This window comes from Diachasma alloeum, unplaced genomic scaffold (assembly GCF_001412515.2).
Source record: "Diachasma alloeum isolate Michigan unplaced genomic scaffold, Dall2.0 Dall_scaffold_00183, whole genome shotgun sequence".
Classification (NCBI taxonomy): domain Eukaryota; kingdom Metazoa; phylum Arthropoda; class Insecta; order Hymenoptera; family Braconidae; genus Diachasma; species Diachasma alloeum.
Genome location: NW_021680349.1, coordinates 1,695,609 through 1,716,281, shown reverse-complemented (window position 1 = coordinate 1,716,281; position 20,673 = coordinate 1,695,609). Strand labels below are relative to the sequence as shown.

Below are 20,673 nucleotides of genomic sequence, written 5' to 3'. Positions count from 1 at the left end.
TGGGACATAACCAGAGGTAGAAAGGTCTCGGAAGCACTTGGGAAGAGGCTTCCCAAGACCTATCCAGTTCTGAACGGAGAGACCTAAGTAGAATTTGTCAGGTCCAATTATTCGACTCGGGTTTTTGACGACTAAAAATAGCGGGAGTGCATTGCGAACTCCCGCAAGAAATAAAACATTAACTTTCCTCAGACGGGGAAAAAAATGTTTGAAATGTATGCATTAACACATTTAGCATTAAAAAAATGCATTTTTGTTTACACAAAATGGTGTATTCGCAGAAGCGAATAAAATTGAGTTCATTCCCTTAACGAAATTATTTCATTACCCCGAATCGCTGAAATCCATTGGCACGTGTAAACGGACGGACTAATAGTTTGTACTTGATATTATCTATTTATTCGTGTATAACGCACGGAGAGAAAAGTTGAGTAAGAATTCGTCAAGTTCGGTAAAAAAACACATTTATAAATATAAAAACCTCGTGCACAGTAAAATTTCCCACACCGGTAGGTTATTTTTCTCTTGCACCTCTCTGAAGGTGACGGGGAAGAATGGAAGTGAAATTTTTTCATTCTCAAGGAAAATTCGATAATTTTTTTGGCTGATAGCAGAACATATGAAACTAACTTCTTTGATGTTAAAGAAAAATTAATTGCGATAGTCCCATCAGAAATAAATAAATTTTTCATTACACACGGGTTCTTATGGGATGTATGTTGAAATTTATAATTCACCTACTAGAAGACTCTAAAAATAGAAATAAAAATAGAAGGTAATGTGCAAAACTATACTGAATCGAATGGCCAGAGAAGAATTTGGCGTACCCGGGCAAAAAGAGGAAATATTTGAAAGATTGGGTTTGGTGCATTTTGTCCACTTAATTTCTAAATAATAAACGCGGGTTGGTGCTTTGAAATTTTTCTCAAGATAAAAGGAATAACTTCACCTCTCAGTTGAAAAAAAATTAATTTTTTTAAATACTTGTGATGTTGGATAAGCATCCCTAATGTCTTGAAGACATATTCTTTGCGACAAAAAACCACTGGAGTGCATTTGAAACTTCAAGATATCTCTGAAATAATTTGTTTTCGCACTGGAAAGAATAATGTTTTAAATGTACGCGTTCCCACTTTGAGTCTCAAGAAAATGCAGTGTTGTATTCATAGAATCGTTCCTGGAGCAAATAAAATGGCATTCATACCCCTAAAGACATTCTTTCATTATACCAAGCAACTAAAATCCATTGGTAAGTGTGAATGGACGGATGAATGGGTCAAGTACAATACCTGGGGTCTGGTAATTTCGGTATTTCTCGGTTCAGCAAACACGGGAAAGTGAGACAGGTAATAATGAGAGACGGAATTAATACCCTTCGTTGGGTACCTTCAGTGACCTTTCGCAAGGTGCAGGTAGTCGGGTATTCGGTGAACTCGATTCGACATTTTTCTGTGCAATTCCCTGCTTAATGAGTCAGGTATGCCAGTATACTAGCAAATTTCCATTGGCGTCGCTACGAATTTTGTTCATTTCAAAAATTCAACCGCTCAAACATATTAATTAAAAACTCCGTCATTAGGCCATTATGCGATCGCCGATAGCAATTCTACTAATTAATAAGTAGAGGATGTAAATAAAATTCCATCTGCATTTTTACACGCACGAGAAAAAAAATTAGTAGAAAAACCTAGCGAATTTGTTGGAAAATTCTATGCAACTTATTCTCTTGAGATATGTCCTATAGAATTTCATCGGCTCAAATTTTCTAAGTTGTTTTCATTTTATTTTTATTTTCTTGAGCCGAATGTGAAATTCTACAGAAAATATCTCAATAGAATAAGGAATTGGTTAAAAACTGATAGAAATACAATAGAATTGTCTAGCGAATTCGCTAGAGTTTCGATGAAATTTTTGTATACGTGGACGCCAACCTTTCGAGAGTTAAATACCCTCCAGGGCGAAGGCGTCAGGCCGATTTAATGTCATCTGTAGGCTAAAATTCACAAAAATAGTTAATACTGGAATATTTTCATCTGCTAATAAACTATTTTTCATTTCTAAAACTCCAAAAATACGGCGGTTTTGACACAAGTTGTTGGAAAATCGAGAGACAGTGCCCTGATGATAGCATTTAACTCTCGAAACGTTGGCGTTAAAATGCAGATGGAGTTTCATTTACTGGCAGACTTTTTAATTAACAAATCCCCCTCCCCCGAATTTTTTAATTTGTGCATAGATTATTACTTAATTGTTTCCCTCTATGCAAGGAAAACAATTAAGTAACTCTTTCCATGCAATTTATGCCTTAAAAACATCTAAGGGTGATATAAAATATCTTGAATTTAAATTTTCTCGTTTACTTTTAACCCAGTCGAAATCTCCAGAATTACGAAAACAAAATTCAACATTGCATTCACTCTTGCGAATTGTCTGAATGTCAAAATGATGAATGGAACCATTCCCTCGTGAAATTTTCGATATTCTGCAATTTTGTTTGAATATCCTTGATTGGTCGGGTCATGGAGGCTGTTAAAGGATTATTATTTCATTGATCATTATTTGTTTCCCTTGTATAGAGGGAAACAATAAAATAACTCTTTCCCCGTAATTTATGCCTTAAAAATATGTAAGGTTGATATAAAATATCTTGAATTAAAATTTTCGTGTTTACTTTCAACCCAATCGAAATCTCCAGAATTACGAAAATAAAATTCAACATTGCATTCACTCTTGTGAATTGTCTGAATGTCGAAATGACGGATGGAACCATTCACTCGTGAAATTTTCGATATTCTACAATTTTTTTGAATATCCCTGATTGGTCGGGTCATGGGGGCAGGTAAAGGAGTGGAAGGGGAAACACCGTAGCGTTCGGCTTTGCGGCGTCAACTGGCGGGGGTAGTCGCTTACCAGTTCTCATACAGTTCAGACGTGTCTAGTTACTCAACATTAAAACTCATCCCACCTAGTATCCCTGCATTTTACTTTGTGATAATTAACTGTGAATGATAAAAAATCGTGTTCTAAGCAATTAAAAACAGTGCAATGCCAAAGCGCTAGTGTTTACCATAAATGAATGAAACAAATCTCTCTAACATACCATTAAACCCCAATCACCAATTAGTGTAATTGTAAATAATCATGGAGGAGAATAATCCGAAGATTGAATTTGAACTTGGTAAGGAAGTGTCACCGGGTAATTTTTTCAAGAGTTCATTCGCTCGTTCGTTTGTGTCAAATTGTCACGATATAAAATCCCTGGATACTGATTACGTGGATAATTTAATGAGTGAGGATCACTCGGAGGGAAATCTCTCGACTGACACGATAACCAGTAACAATAATTACTTTTCCCTCAACACTTTCGAGAGTCCCACCAAAGTCTTCGGCAGCATCGAGTCGACAAAAGTAAGTATCGATTTATTTGTTTATCGGGGGGGGGAGGGGGTGAACATAATTTGCAATCAAGTGATTCCGTGCTAACATTCAATATTTTTTTGTGTCTAGGAATCAACGCTGAATGAAGCTGACGCTAGGGAGTTGAATCACCTGAGGAAGGTAAATTTTACGTGAATTATTATTCAAAGTAACTTGTAGGAAGTGGGATAACACATGGGGGTAGACAAAGAGGGAGAGGGTATGCGTGAAGGGAACGATTTCCGGAACAGGTGCATCCCGTCGTCGGCTACCGTGTGAATGAACAAAGAGAAATCTCAAGTGCCATGACAAATGCCATAGTGACTTAGAAAAAGATACACTTTGTTGGGTTTTGTTGTTTTTTCTTTTTCTTTTTTTGACTGTTGATTTCTCGGTATGAAGAGTATTCTGAAATGCACGATTTTATGACGCGTGTGCGTGGAGTACAAGTGAAAGGATTGCCAGGGCAATCGGGAGGTTTCGTTGGACAGGAAGTTCGCTCCAGCCCCTCCTGTAATTGTTATCAACGCTGATGTACATTTGAACGGTTACGATTGTGTCCTCGAGGACCCTAAAGTTCGTGAAACTCTTGGTTTATGGTAGGGGAAGAGAACTAGAGGCTGAGGGAGATAAAATGAAAGGGGGAAAATTTTCTTATCCTGCGTTTTTTTTCCATCGAAAAATACTCGAGTTGTTCTTGAAATTTATTTCTGTTGAGGGTTCGTAACTTGTGACGAAACTTTTCAGTTCCTTTTTTTTCGCTTCGAGGAAGTGAAGTATTTCGTAAAATAGTTGGACTGGAGACAAATTATCACATTGTTATTTTGTTTCGTCAAATTTCTCTTCATTTTTCGCCCGGGGAAGCCGAAAATTTTTGCAACGACGAAATTATGACTTAATAATCAACTTTTTTATCTTTTCTCACGAATTGTCTTGATTTCTATGAAAAAATCAAACTAAATTCGTTATAAAATTTTAAAATTCTGTTTTTTTACAAGAGGGAACAAAAATATTCAGAGAAACGTGGCGCAAATTAACCATTTTTTTCATCATTTTTTTGCAAAAACCATTGATTTTCATTAAAAAATTGCACTAAACTCATTGTAAAAATTAAAAACTCATTAAAAACTCACGACTGCCTTATTTTTCTCACAAAATCTTTTGACTTCTACGAACAAAATCAAACTAATTTCGTTATAAAATTTGATAATTAATTTTTTTAACTAGAGGAAACAACAAAATTTAGAAAAACATGTCACAAATTAACAATTTTTTTCATAATTCTCTGCTACAACCTTTGATTTTTATTAAAAAATTGAACTAAACTCATTATAAAAAATTATTTCCATTCAAAACTCATACCTCCGTTATTTTTTCGTACAAAAAGAACCCCCTCCGCTCTCTACTCCACGAATAAATTCAAAAGTAAACTGCCACGAGTGATATTTCAAGTTTGCAAAACGAGGGCAGGTGCACAGTACAATACCACAGTTCGCGGGAATCTTCACGTAGATTTTCTCACCAAACTAACGAAAAATTAATCCTCCCAGTGGCATTGTTTGAGCGATACAGTTTGCACCGTCACTCATAGCCCCAATGTGTATTTTTCCTTCGGCGCATAATAATATTTCCCACCCAAGCGCTTTCATTCGGGGTTGTCTCAAGACACCATTATTCCATTGTATACAAGACAGGTATAAGCGAGAAATACCTGTTACACAGGATGCATCGCACCTATTTTTCAGTGTCAACTAAAAACCCCTGGCACTGATTATTCATCAATTTATTCACAACTTCAATTAATACAATCGCTCGAGTGTATCTAAACTAAGCGCATAAAACCGAATGGGCAGACATAGAAATAGAATAAAAAATATGGGTATACGTGCGGTGGAAAGCATCATAATTTCATACTGAAAAAAAGAGCCTGGTGAAAGCTATGGATGAGGTCGATTCGAGTGCGAGAAAATCCCTCACATACGTTAAATAAATGAGTTGAGAGGAATCCTTGGCGCTAAAGTAACAAGAGATTCTTCATTGTGCCTGTCCAGATCATTGATACCATGAGAACAGATATCCCTGCTTGATACGCGATATCCACCCAGCGTGCCTTCATCTCATTCCCATGACCGTTCTCGGTTATTTTTCATTTTTTTTTTCAACTCTTCATTTGATTAAAAAAAATCGATCTACGTCAGGCTTTAAAAATACCCAGAGACGTTAACTACGTATCGAACGGCCCGTAATTTACGCACGCGTTGATGTCCCCGGCAGGAACAATCTCAAATATCGAAAATTACGAGAGTAAACAATAAAAAAAATTCAATAAAAAAATGAATTTGTCCTAAAACGATGAAAATTAAGCGCAGTAAACTCGGATAACTGGAGCGTAAGACGGAACGTTGTTGTTCCGGATACCTAAACTATATTATAAACATGCGGGGAGACAGAATAGAAAAGGAAACTAGGCAGTGATCTTATCTCTCTCTCTCTCTCTCCTCGCTACGCACCTATAATCACTCTCCGCGGATAACAAACAATAAAAAAGAATAGAGAACTGTAAAGAGCACCGCAAAAATTGATCGTTTGCATTGCTGAAGTATAGCCTAACGCAGGCGTGTCTGTAACCTTCCCCAGCATTCCATCCCAAGCAGTGAGGGATATACAGTACAAAACCTAGACTATATAGATATTTGACCGGAGAGAACGGTTCAAGCGCCGCGAGGCCGCGGATATTTTCTTACCGTTCCCCTGGAATGCACCAAAAATACATTTTCTCAGTCTCATTGCGCTTCGAGACTCTACACAACTGACATTTTCAGGGGATATAGGTATCCCCGGTGGTCCTATCGAGGAATTTTAATTTTATTTTCAATTGTTTGAAGCTTATGGAACTTAAAATGGTCTTCTAGACTGACAGAGAAATGACCGGGAATTCTGGGATATTTAATGAAGTAATTTTTCAATCACGAGATTTGATATTTAATGCGGTTTGAGGGGAAAATGCTTGGGAAATTTGAAGTTTCAGGTGGATTAAAACTCAAGTAAATTAAAATAGTTTCATGTAGAAATGACAGGGAATTTTCACAGCTGGCTTGGATTTTTCCTCAGTTTCAATGAATAATTGAAATGGAGTTTCCAATTTCCACAGATTTTTTCATCAGATCATGGAAAAATCAATGGAATATGTAATTTACAATGGCAATATGCGAAAATTTTCAAGATTTGACAAGAATAATTCAGTTCAATTCAGACTCATTATCCCATAAAGTTTCTTGAATATTACCAACAGGATGAAGTGTAAATGCACTAAACATCTAAGTCTCAAAGGGGCTTAAAATAGTACCCCTGGTGGTCCTATCCAACAATTTGAATGTTAATTTCAATTGAAAGTTTCATCCTACAAAGTTCCTTGAATATTACCCACGGGATGAAGTGTAAAAGTACTAAACATCGAACTATTAAAGGGGGTAAGAATAATACCTCAGGTGATCCTATCAACACATTGAATTTAAATTTCAATTGAAATGATCCTTCACACTTACAGATAAAATTTTTTATGAAATCATGAGATTTGACATTGAATGCAATTTGGGGGCAAAAGTCTTATGAAATTTCAAGTTGTAGGTGTAATTCAAGTGAATTAAAATAGTTTCATGTAAAAATCAGATGAAAATTTTCCGATTTCTCCAAATTTTCAATGAACATTCAACCTAGAATAATTGAACATGAATCGTCAGTGGCAAAATTAGCTGTATTCGCCTGAACTTTCTCAAGTCTTCCTCAGTATTCACTGAATAATTGAACCGAACCTCACAGTTTCCATATATTTTCTATCAACTCACGAGAAAATCACCGAAATATGCAATTTTCCACTAACATTAAAAAATTTCCAAAATTTAACAACAAAAATTAACCCACAAACTTTGTAACCGTATAAACCCCATTCCATAATCATAATTACCCCATAAAGTTCCTTAAACACAACCCAAAGACTGAAATGTAAGAATAATAAACATCAAAAGCTCTCAAAACGGCCGAAAATAGTGGCCCCGGTGGTCCTATTGAACCCTTTGAATTTAAATATCAATTGTTCAATTCACATGGCCCTTGAACCGGTCCCTCAGACTCACAAAGAAATGTTCTTTTCCGAGCAACACGTACAGGTAGTGTTCAATGGTTGTACTACCCCCCTTCAGTTTTTATCGTGTACGCTGAATAATTCAAGCAGTGACCGTAGCAGATGACGTCATGATAGTATTCATCCGCACGGTGGACGGTTCAGGGTGAGCAACCATGCGTAACCCCATCCGCTTTTGCCGGCGCAGGACATTCGAAAAAACGTCCACAGCTCGACTCGGCGCAATCCCCATTAATTTACATTTTATTTGCCCAGCATTATCCCAAGAAAATCCCCCTGGAATTCATCCCCCTCCAGACACCGATTTACATCTCTCTATTCCCTGGAAACAGTTTCATGAGCGCAATTTTCACAATAACTCATTATTATTTGTTTCGTCTTTCATCATCATCGCCCTATTCCGTTTTATCTCGGCAAAGATCGCCGGATAGATCACGCAACTTCTTTTCTTCAAAATCCTTCAATCTCATTGTATGGAAATACCACCGAAGGATATGTAGTGTTTTCTGCTCTACCGAAATAATACGGGGTACATTACAGTTACGTTAGTACGTTCAATGTTTTCTTAATTCTCCTCATTCTTCTTCTTGTTCTTCTTTTTTTTCGCTTATGTTGGATTTTCTTTTCTTTACTTTTGTGCGTGCTTTTGCCCGGGTTGTAACTGACGTATAGGACGTGCTCCCTGTGTGGGTTGAGAAGTGAAAGGCCTTTGTTCGTTAAAACGCGATGATGTAGTTGACTTTTGATTTTATCACTGAAATTGCAATGAGTTTGGGCGTCTAATAATTTTGTTCAGATCAGTGTTTAAGATTGAACTACAATTATCTGTTGATTAGGCTTGTGACACTGCAGGTGTAGCTGAGTTTTGTGATGACTTTGTAGATAAAATTGTTCTGCGACATTAAGAGGCCTCGGGAATGAAAGAAAAAACGACTAAAATGAGAGAAAACTTTGCGCCTTGAATTCTTTACCAAAGGAGGATGGAAAAGTCTGAAAGATGATTCGAAAAAATTGTTCCTTTCGTAAAAACCTGATGAAGCGAGCTGAGAGTGATCCGAAGAGGATAAATAATTTAAAGAAATGTTTAAAAGTTCGAGGTGGGAGCACCGCCATCTTTAAAGCCCCATGCGCGGAGTCAGGGGGTATGCAAAATAGTAGCGCCCACACCTGTCGTTAAAAATTTCTTGGAATTTACCCTCTTCAGATCATCGTTAACTCGTTTCACCTACTTTCTAGTGAAAGAACAAATTTTTCAAGCTATTCTTTAGATTTTTTTCATCCCCTTTTGGCTAAGAATTCAGTTTTTTTAGTCCTGAGGCCTTTTAACATGAAAATGAATAACATTATCGATTGGACTATTGTATCTCATGATATTTTATAAATTCTAGCAATGTCAAACACTGACAGAGGAAAATCACAGACTGCACAGTGTCCTGAAGACAAATCAGGTGCCGAGAATTCAAGTTATGGACAATGTACTACTCCAGACACAGGTGGATACCCTCAAGTGGCAGTTGAAACAGGTAAAATGCCTCAAACAACGTGATCTAAAAAAATTATCCTCAATTTTCCCCCCCAATTTTACCACGACTGTTCTTCAATTTCAGGCAGAAGCGAATCAACAAATGTACAGATCTCTCATGCGTCAGGTTGCACGTTTTCTGGACCGTACAAAAAAAAGCCTTGATTACGTTAACGAGAAAAATGCTAATCGTAACAAACGTTCATCATCCCGTAGTAATCGCAGTCAGAGTGTCTACATCGAGGAATCATCAACGAATTCATCCACAGTGATGTCCCCAATAAATAGCTCCAAATTTACTCGTGCCAAATCTGTAACGCAAATTCCCGCAAATGGCTGCTCGGGATTTCGAGAATTCACGTGGTCTGTACTCAGGAGGAATGATCCCGCCCATTGTACACCACCGAGAGTTAAAACCGATCGAAAGACGAATGAGGATCTCAATAAAACACACGAAGGTGTTGTTTATAGACGACCCAGTAAGGATGCGAATTCCGAGGAGAATGGAGACCATGTACCAACGGAAAAATTATCGCAGGAGGCATTTAGGTATGTTGCACATGCATTGCGGTTGAAGAAGATGGCATGTTCGTGGAAAATCTAGTAATCATTTTTAGGAGAGGGAGATTTCACTCGATTTAGGGGGAAAAGGCTCATCAAATTTCATGCCTCAGGTAGAATTCAGGAGAATTGACATAGTTTCTAGCAGGAATGAGACGAAGATTTTACAATATACTTTACTTTTCAGTTCATTTGAAATTCAAGAATATTAGAAGACTGATTTTTCCGAATTTGTAGGGAATAATTCAACTGTTATTCACAGTTTCCTTAGATTTTTTCATCAAATCATGAGAAAAATGATTGCATATGTAGCGATTTGAAATTTAATTGCATTTACGAGAACAAAATTTCTGAAATTTTCAGTTTCCGGGAGATTTTCAAGTGAATTAAAATAATTTTTTGTATTTTCAATTAAATTCGTTCATCAAATAAAAAATTTCCAAGATTTGAGGCAAAAAATTAATTAAAAAAAAAATCTAACGTGTCCAAATAATCTCAGTACCCCGTAAATTTCCTTAAATATTACCCACAAGCTAAAATATAAAAATGATAAACATCAAGCCATAAAAAGGGATGCAAATTACCCATAAATTTCCGCATCGTAAAACGATACTAGCCAACCAAACTCACTCGGTGTGCATTTCAACATCGAAAAATTTTCAGATAATCTCCTCAAATCCCCTCCAAACTCGCTGATACGACTGTTGACCCCGAAACATCCGTATAAACTCCAAAAACTCTAATAATACTCCTCCACATTTAGCTCGCGCTCATCAACAAAAAACCCAAATGTATCTATTCCAGTTCTGAAAATCCTCTAATCCAAAAATATTGATGTTATCCCCAGATTAATGAGAACCGTGGAGTCGCTTCTAGCGATGCGGCACCCAGACTTGGCGATAACCTCATCATCCTCCTTCTCCTCTACGTTCTCCTCAGCATCATCCTCGTCATGTGCCTCCTCCACCCACGAGCACACCATAGACGACGACAACAACAACATCTCGCTGACTCAATTCCACAACGACATAAAAGGCGCCAACTCAACGTTGATAAGTGATGGCTCCTTCATCGAGGAGGAACTGTCCTTCAGATCCCTCAACTCAACTTTCCTGAACGCCGAGTGCAAACCCATCGAGAAGAAAGAGGATAAAAAGAAGTCTCCACTGAGTTCTATTTCTAGACAATTGTTCAAGCAAACAGGAAGCTCAACGCCAAATTCAAAAGCCAAGAGACCAGTCAAAGAGGACAGGCGGACAGCCTTGAAAGACGATAAAACGAATAACATAAACATGGCAGACGATGAAAGTGGATTTTCATCGATGAATTCGTTTCAGGATGTTGGTCTACCAATGACCACTGTTCTCTCTCCGATCAAGGGCTGTCACACGGAAATAGGTCTGCCACGAGTGCCACGGGACAAGACGAACCACAGGAGGTGGTCCTCAACACCTGTTGAGCTCCAAACACTCCTCAAGAAGTGCAGCAATGGATTCATGCCCAATCGGTCCAACGTCGAGTCACTCAGTGTTTGGGTGTGAACAATTATGATATCCTCATGACACATTGTAAAGCACGACAACAACAACATCTTGACAACTCAATTCCACAACGACACAAACGAAACCAACACAACATCGATATATAATGGCTCCTTCATCGAGGAGGAGATATCCTTCAGATCTCTCAACTCAACTTTCTTGAACGCCGAGTGCAAACCCATCGAGAAGAAAGAGGATAAAAAGAAATCGCCACTGAGTTCTTTTTCGAGACAATTGTTCAAGCAAACAGGAAGCTCAACGCCAAATTCAAAAGCCGAATACGAATTACGAATAACATAAACATGGCAGGCGATAAAAGGGCATTTTCGTCGATGAATTCGTTTCAGGATGTTGGTCTGCCAATGACCACTGTTCTCTCCGATCAAGAGCTGTCACACGGAAATAGGTCTACCGCGAGTGCCACGGGACACGACGAACCACAGGAGGTGGTCCTCAACACCTATTGAGCTCCAAACACTCCTCGAGAAGTGCAGCAATGGATTCATGCCCAATCGGTCCAACGTCGAGTCACTCAGTGTTTGGGTATATCCAAACATCAACATACGACAACAACATCTTGACGACTTAATTCCACAACGACACAGATGGCTCCTTCATCGAGAAGGAACTATCCTTAGGATCCCTCAATTCAACCTTCCTGAACACCGAGTGTAAAACCATCGAGGAGAAAGAGAATGAAACAAATCACCACTGAGTTCTATTTCGAGACAATTGTTCAAGCAAACAGGAAGCTCAACGCCAAATTCAAAAGCCAAGAGACCAGTCAAAGAGGACAGGCTGACAGCCCTGAAAGACGATAAAACGAATAACATAAACATGGCAGACGATAAAAGTGGATTTTCGTGGATGAATTCGTTTCAGGATGTTGGTCTGCCAATGGCTACTGTTCTCTCTCCGATCAAGGGCTGTCACACAGAAATAGGTCTACCGCGAGTGCCACGGGACACGATGAACCACAGGAGGTGGTCCTCAACACCTGTTGAGCTCCAAACACTCCTCAAGAAGTGCAGCAATGGATTCATGCCCAATCGGTCCAACGTCGAGTCACTCAGTATTTGGGTGTGATCGATTATGATATCGTCGTGATATGATATCACATTGTAAAATAACATTAATTGAGATAAAACGACGTAATTATTATGATACGTACGCTGCTTTCGTATTTGCCACGATTTGATGCTAATTGTACTATAATGATCGGTGAAAGACACCTCTGAATGTTTATTTTCCAGTGATTTGTACTGCCGTCAATTTTGTACTATAGATAATAAAATCTGCTTGATTAGGCGAATAAGATCATTAGACTCCGCTATTATTAGCGTTTCGAGTGCTAAATACACTTTTTACTGGGGTGGAAGTTAATTTCATTGCTCAGGGGTACAAAAATAAGCTATTGCCGATGAACAAATCGATAACTATTGCATTGAGATGTTTCTAACAACAACAAAATGTGGATTGTATTGACTTCATGATAGACAAAATTCAGAAAAAGCGTCAACCTCTTCAGGAAAATAGTCGATGGCAAAATTAGTTCGTGAGTTTTTATGTTAAGAACATGGGAAAAGTGATGAGATTTGATTCTTTCCCATAAATTATCACATGGATGTTTTTACAGAGGGCATAGAAGTTTTAACTGGGATAATAGCAATATGAGCTGACACGTCTCATATTCTCCGCAGGTAAAACGAAGTGTAAAGGGCAAACAGCCTTAATCATCATCATCTCGACATCATTTAAATGAAATTGAATAAATTTTTGACATTTTAAATTTGTATTTCCAAGTCTCCAAATAATTTCAAAACATTAATTCATGTTATCCCATTCCTTCCTGCTTAAATGATTGAAATTTTGCATGCAAATTGTGTATTACACATGAACATTTAAAAAAAAAGAACACGTATTGAAAAAGAACACGTATTCCTTTTTTATCCCTTCTACTTTTGAATTTTTTTGAATATTTTTTAAAAGCGATTGACAACTCACCAATAAACTTATCAACTGAGCTCAGCCTAGGGTCATCACCCAGAGGAAGGACTGGATTTTCCGTTGAAAAACGCATCATTTCATTTCATCGAAAATACACTGAGTCGTCAACACTTGAAAAAAAGTCTTAACTGTCCACTTTGCACACTCGTTTTTCAAAAAGCAAAAACCTCGTGATTTCCCCAACTTTTCAAAACACACAAACAGACACGTATCTATCACTTCTTCTTTTGAATGTTTAAAAATTCACGAATAAATTTATAACTCACGAATAAATTTTTCTGTACTGTTTCTCAGGATTCCTCGGCTGGGAATTGGTATTGCATACCTCCCAAACTCGGAAGCTTGAAAATCACTACAAAAAAAAATTTTCCCAGGGCTCTTGCGATGGGTTGTTTTTACTCGTGTGGTTGGTCAGTCCTTGGCTTCTGCTCGGACGCCAACGCCACAGGAGTAAAAAACCCCACCACAACAGCCAGAAAAATACTCTATCACCTGAGCTCAGCCTAGGGTCACCGCCAAGAGGAGAAATTGGATTTTTCGTTGGAGAAAGAATTATTCTATTTCATTAATTAGAAATGCTAAAGTCTCAACTGTCCATTTTACCCCACTCGCTTTTCAAAAGGCCAAATATCATAACCTCTTGACTTCTCCCGACTGTTCAGAACGAAAAAACCGTGTCTAGAATCTTTCCTCGAATTTTCAAATCCCATCCATTGTTTTACTCGATTAAAAAAAACACGCACCACTGTTCAGCTGTCCATAGAGACTCCTATTCTACCGATGATCACAACAAACGATAAACACTCAACTCAACTCGCCTCAACTCCACGCATAGTTCTCCCAGTACACCACAAGATGGCAGCACGGGCCGTGTCACTTTAATAGATTGATTTTCAAGAACACACGGGGTGCCTCACAACGTTATTTTAATGTTCCACAGAGCCAACGAGTGCCGTGAGTGACTCGTAGCGATACGCGGTCCGGTGTCGGGTGTGCTCTAGGGCCTCTCTGTGCCGGTGGCCAAAAACACATTAAAAATTATTTTCAACTTTCCAAAAAGAAAACCCCCCAAACCTAACAATTCAAAGCAACACTCCATACCGCAAAATCAAGGGGAACAAGCCCTTACTCACACAGCACCGGCGCATTGTTAACACCACTTATCACTCCTATTCTCAGTTGAAATTGAAATAGTGTCTCTTGTTACCAAGTTGTTTGTTAATAAAATTGTTGACATAAATTTTTGATAAATTAAAAATCATGAGATAACATTTATTTTTAACTCAAAGAGTAATCTATCAAGTGTTGAATTTTAACTCAGAGTATAAAAAAACTAGTGTTTCACTGATAATTGTTAAGAATTAATCAGTTAAGAAGGTGTAACGCGTGGTTGTGCTCATCAACTGGCTCAAATAACTCCGTCTCATACTCAAGAGTCCTGACAATTCAATAACAATTCCCCTCAATCAACTTAATCCCCCCAAATAATCGACTTTTGCCAAAGAAAAAAAATTCATTCAAATTCTCTCCCTCGTGTGTGGTGTTTTGTGTGGCTCTACTCCGGTCGTCGTTTCGTGGCGCAGTGCGTGAAATGAGCGACAAGGACCGTTCATCTCCCACCCTCGTTGAAAACGGCCTCAAGTCGCTACTTGACCAGCCCAGTATTTTTCCGTTGATCGGTGAGTAAACGTTTCGCCTTTCATTATGAAGGAAAAATCAAATAACGAGGATAATCTGTCACCTTGTCATCAGGCAATCATTCCCAAGCACTCCAGAAATCACAGACTCCCCTCACCCAGCCCCTCAAAAGCCGAATGAATCTGTCGAGTGTCTGAACAGAAAAGAAAACCCGCAACTTTCGCAGTAAAAAATCGCCAATTGTCAAAACTCAATCGATGATTTCCGGAGTAACATGTCCATTCGTTCATATTTATAGACATTAACGCTGGAGTGTGCCAAAATATTTCACCGGGAGTTCCCCAATTCATTTGCAATAAAAATAACGAATACAAGAATGTTGCGTGCTCCGAAGGGACTATTGTTGTTGCCAAGAGACAAACTCGTTGGAAAAATGCAATGAAAAAATTTTGGAGTGATTGAGTTGATGTTGCCCACCCTCGTGTGTTAATGTGTGTGGATTAACTTTGCGCCGGCGCAAAGCGGTCTAAGCTTGAATCCGCTCTGGCTCTAGATTAACCTCGTTCGGTTTATACTGCTGTAGAGACCCCGTGGCAAACCACGTGATACGCCTCGAGAATGTCTAACCTGACCTTAACTAGCCTAACAATCTTTTTTTTGTCTCACTCGTTTTTTTTTCGTTAACGCTCTGTACTTTAGAACGGATAAAATCAAAGTCCAATGACCATTCTTCAATGAGCACTTTCGTTACTGAAGAAAATGTTCCCGCATTTACCCGTTGACCGGATTTTTCATCGAACTGCCTTTTTCCTTGCATTCTCAGAAGAATAGGTGATTTATTGTCACTAAAATAGTCGAGGGGGTGGGGGGAATTTCAGCTGGAATAAAATAAACGAGATTTACGATATTTTCAATGCTGAATGACGAAGGAAATGTCGGATGATAAAAGCATTTTGTCTCAATCCTTCCTCTGGCTCGTGTTTTTTTTTGTTTCCTTCGTCTCGATGGTAATAAATTTATTGCGTACTCACAGTGGCGTTATGTGCCATATCGTTTTTTTTTGTCTGTGATAAGAGTGAATACCCGAACGTATGCGAGAGAGTCTTTTTATATTCCAGATAAGGAAAAAAAGTTTCGAAAAGGTGTGAACAATCCAGCCCATCATCCAGCAGCCAAATTCACCTTTTTTCCACTAGTGTAGGTAAAATACAATGATGAAGTATTCACCATTATTGAGAGAATTATGTATGACGTACGTTTATGGTTCAATTCAAATGCTGGTGAATGAGTAAATCAATGGATCGTTTTTAGTTAATTTTTTATGAAGAATTGTCTGCCTGTCTCACTGTCAGCCTGTTGTAACTATACCACCTTCATAATCAGTTACTTTATTTAGGTACTTGATCCCTCGATATTGTCCAAGTATGCGCATACACTCAAGGGTCATTCATTGCGTCAGAGTGTATGGAGAGCAGTACATTGTGGCGAGCTTTTCACACGGTTTGTTTAATCGATTCGTGGGTCTAATTCGCTGGCGGTTAACAAATGAAGTTTAATACATTTTTTTTTCGAATGCAATGAATTTTTCTGAATAGAGATTGTGGCATTATAGTTTTTTCGATAATAAACGACATTTCCATCTCGAGATAACCCGCTGAACCCGTTGAGAAATTATTCCAAAGGACATTGAAACAATGACTCGTCATGTTAATGCTCATCCATTAAGAGATCATAAAAAGAAATCACCTCTTACCACTCTGAGAACATATATTTTTATCGCAAATTTACTCTTCAAGCATGGAACTCTTCAAAGTGATAATTCCCTCAGTTTTTATTCTCATTTTGTGCCTCAGAGTTGGGACGAATGTCAAAATGTTTGACGGACAGAGTGCAAGAGACATGAGGCTTGTGAAAATAGACGAATAAACACAGCTACGTATTCAACACCAGTCTCCAATACTTTGGCATTCATTCCTTCGTTCGTTTTATTTATTTATATATTTTTTCCAATTTCTCTCTTTTTTGGTTCAACTTTGATGTTTCCTCGTGCACTTTACACCATCACCACCATTACCATTTGCCTTTTACCTCTAATACCCCCAGGGATAGGCCAACGCCAAAGAAAACTCAAGACGACTCTTGGGCTTTATGCCAGAACTTATGCCAGATTTCGACATACCGCACATGAGATGGATATTTTCGGGTTAACGCGCAGCCTTTTGTCACTTGCCAACGGGGAAAATAATTGCAACCAATACCATTGAAAAAAAAAAAACATTTCCACTGAAAGAAGAAAGTTGGAAAAATAGAAGTGTTTTTTACTCGATAATGTTCCCATGAATTTATTGTTATCTCGGGGTGGTTAAAAGCCTTCGTGTCTTTCTAATGTTTCTAGTATTTTTGGGTGTTGAGGGATGGAATGACTATATTTACGGGCGGGTTTAAATGGATAGGGCATGTAGATGCGTGAGCGTGTGTGAACGCATCATTAGCGGGACTATCATTAGCCGACAAGGCCGTGTGGCCCAGGGACGGTCGCACCGGGAAGCCAGAGTCCATGGAATTTATCTTTTTTTTCACTAATCCAGAGAATTCACAATCTTCGTCTGGTCGTTCATTTCCTCCCCCTCGATCGTCTCCTTGATCTTCTTCGCCGTCGCCCGCCGCGTCTCTTCTTTCCTCTTCCGCTTCTTTTTCGCCTGCGACCTCTGCCCCGTCGGCCCCTGCCTCGCGATTTCCTACCACTTCCCAATCTTTTTCTACCTCTACTCTTTCTCCATGCCCGCAACTTTTTAAAGGCTGTACTACACTCACGGGTATCATCATCTCTTCGCGCACTTCGCACAAGTTCTTTGTTGAACACGTAGGTTCCCCTGGAAGCAACCGGAATTTCAGAGAAAAATGCAAATTTTCGTGCCGCGAAAATTTCTGTTTTTCTGGGTTTTTTTTAAGGAATTCTTAACAGAAAACATTTTATAGAGAAAATCAACCAGACTTTTAGAACAAAATTTGAACTTTTATAGAGGTAACTTTCAAGGGAGCGACATTGAATTCGATTTCGGGGAAAAAATCGTGAAATTTTGAATTTCAGTGAAAATTTAGTGAAATTTTAAATTTTTGAGCTGCAGAAAAACGAGAATCTTCCATTTACTTGGGATTCCAAGCGATACATTAATATTTAATGCGAATATACCTTGAATTTTTGATTAAGTGCACCCGCGAAAGAAATCTATAGAAGAATCTAGCGAAAATTCTTGTTGGCTAGAAAATTCCATCATTTTTTCGTCGATTTTATTGAAAAATTTACGTTTTCCAGAGTTTTTTCAATAGAAAATATTTTATACAGGAAATCAATCAGACCTTTAGAATAAAATTAGAAAATTCATGAACTGTTAACTAGTCACTTTCAGGGGAGCGACATTGAATTCGATTTCGGGGGAAAAATCATGAAATTTGAAATTTCAGTGAAAATTTAATGAAATTATAAATTCGTGAGCTACAGGAAAACGATAATCTCTAACTCACGTGGGATTCTAAGAAATACATTAATATTTAGTGTCAATATACCTTGAATTTTTAATTAACGGCACGGACGAAAAAAATTTGTAGAAAAACCTAGCAAAAATTCTTGTTTGCCAGGAAATCTCAGCCTTTTTTCGTCGATTCTATTGACAAATTTCAATTTTTCAGTTTTTTTTCAATAAAAAATATTTTATTGAGAAAATCAATAGAATTTGATGTTTTTATACAATTTATTGACATATTATCTGCGGATATTTATCAATTGAAATTTTCTAAACTTTTCCGTTGGATTTTTTTAATAAGAGCAAAACGATAGAGCGAAAGAAATAGAGTTTATATCCGAAATTTTTATAGAAAATATTGCAATAAAAAAACTTGTATGTAATGATGAAATTTTCCTAATTTTTTCTATAATTTCTGATTTCTCACAATTTTTATGCAATAATTGAACTGAAATTCCAATTTTCCCCCGATTTCTCGAAAATTTACCAAATTCTTTAAAATTTCACTGATAAAAATTTCCCAGAAATATAGCGGAAATTTCAGCAAAAAAATTTGCAAATACAGTTATTCCAGTCTGTTTGATCAACATTTTGCCTGTTGATAATTAGTGTAAATTGATAACACACCCTTTCTGACGCTTCAAAAGACCGTAATCTATGCCACGACGAAGAGCAAGCTGAACCTGCCTCTTAATTTCTTCACTCGGAACGTCATACTCCCGCGAGAGATAGTTACTTATCTCCTTAGATGTTGAACCCTGAATGTCTTGGAGTGTTTTAATGGCGCGCACCACTAGTTTCTCGAATTGTGATGTTTTCTGCGGAGCCATTCTCTTATTTTCCTCACTTTTAAAATTTTCAGTTAACTTTCGTCATCACAGGAATTTCATTAGTTATATTTAGTGGAGAAATGTGTGGATTGAACTGTCGGATTTGAATATGAATGCGCCTATGTCTTAACAACTTTTTTTTATTGATGTTTGTTGTCATGGATACACATTCATTTATTTAATCACTCTATTTTCAAATTTTTCGACTTGCTTATTCATTGTTATTTTCAATAAATTCATAATGATTAATTCCATACGCCGCATTGATCCAATAATTCAGCAAACTGAAATGATTTTTCTTTTTTGATTTCAGGTAAGTTGTCCCGCACACCATTGGGTCTGTACTAGTATCTAAATTATCAATCGTTAATCGGTAAAACTGAAGACATTTAATTTATAAAAACGACTGTGCGAAGATCGGAAGATGGAAACGAGGCAACGCGCATCGAGATATGCCCTGGAAAGAGCATCAGGTATGTTTTTCTGCTCGATAGAGAAATAATAAAGTAGACGAATTCTCGCATAGTATTGCCTCGGCTCTGCCTTCCATTCATCCAAGTTGCTTTTAATTTAAACTCATTCATATTAAATACAGGGGACCTGGGGAACTGGGCCCTTTGGATGCATTGTACACCTCTGTAGAATAGATACAGAGCAGAATGTTTTAAAGAGGATTACAAGCACACGTGATTAAAGAGAGGAAAAACCTCGGGTGTGTGGGTGGGAGCACGTGGGAGTGGGGTAAATGTTAAAAGGGGCTTCCAATTGTCGGTGTTAGAGGGCAGTGGCGATCACTGCCATTGCCTGCTGACATCTGTCGACGACATCCAGCGGCTCTGAGGTGACAGTCGATTTGTTACCACGAGGGCAGCAAGAAAATTCCGCGAAAAAGATATTTTGTTTATTATTATTAAATATTTTCAAAAAATAATATTTGAATATTATTAATTATTATATTAATGAATATAATATGATTATGAATATATTATCTGATTAATTGTATAATATATAATTAATTAATAATTAATTATTTTAAACATTTATCTCGACGGGGGATGATTGTAGTATTAATTATGGGGATTATATGTGGACATTGGCTTATTATTTATCAATTGCCGAGAATAACATAATTTATCCGTGGAACAAGCAAAGTCAGAAAATAGCTTACGCAGGGATCGGCAATAATCACTAGTTTAGTGATATTAATTATTGCCTTAAAATAATTTGAGTTTACTGATCTTCATTGAAATTGGAAAATAATTTTCATTTTCGATTAAGCAAATAATCGTCAATTTTTTTAACTCAATTACTGATCGATGAAAGAGTTAGAAATTTGAAAAAATTGATTGATAATTGATTTAATATTATAAAAATTAGCCTTTACAGTTCACTAATTTCATGTGTAATGAAATAATTTTATTGAGACATTATGATTATGCCGAAATCTGAGCCCACCAACGTAGAAAACCCATCGTTACATAATTCACAATAG

General features: G+C 37.5%; 3 protein-coding genes across 3 annotated transcripts in view; 2 read left to right on the top strand and 1 right to left on the bottom strand.

The window, feature by feature from the left end:
• Nucleotides 1–2,919: 2,919 nt before the first annotated feature.
• On the top strand, nucleotides 2,920–11,984 carry LOC107046907. The gene is made up of 5 exons (XM_015269632.1): nucleotides 2,920–3,408; nucleotides 3,508–3,558; nucleotides 8,947–9,081; nucleotides 9,166–9,629; nucleotides 10,489–11,984. The coding sequence occupies exons 1-5, from the start codon at nucleotides 3,142–3,144 to the stop codon at nucleotides 11,180–11,182; spliced, it is 1,611 nt and encodes a 536-aa protein (XP_015125118.1). The 5' UTR covers nucleotides 2,920–3,141; the 3' UTR covers nucleotides 11,183–11,984.
• A 2,152-nt stretch (nucleotides 11,985–14,136) lies between these two features.
• Nucleotides 14,137–20,673, top strand: part of LOC107047693 (thyrotroph embryonic factor) — a 40,630-nt gene continuing 34,093 nt past the window's right edge. The window contains exon 1 of the mRNA XM_015270552.1: nucleotides 14,137–14,868. Within this exon, the coding sequence (XP_015126038.1) occupies nucleotides 14,781–14,868 (88 nt within the window). The 5' untranslated portion in view covers nucleotides 14,137–14,780. The remainder of the gene's footprint in view (nucleotides 14,869–20,673) is intronic.
• LOC107047740 lies at nucleotides 17,157–19,304 on the bottom strand. Its single transcript, XM_015270565.1, has 2 exons — nucleotides 18,979–19,304; nucleotides 17,157–17,700 (listed from the first exon to the last, which is right to left on the bottom strand). The coding sequence occupies exons 1-2, from the start codon at nucleotides 19,179–19,181 to the stop codon at nucleotides 17,442–17,444; spliced, it is 462 nt and encodes a 153-aa protein (XP_015126051.1). The 5' UTR covers nucleotides 19,182–19,304; the 3' UTR covers nucleotides 17,157–17,441.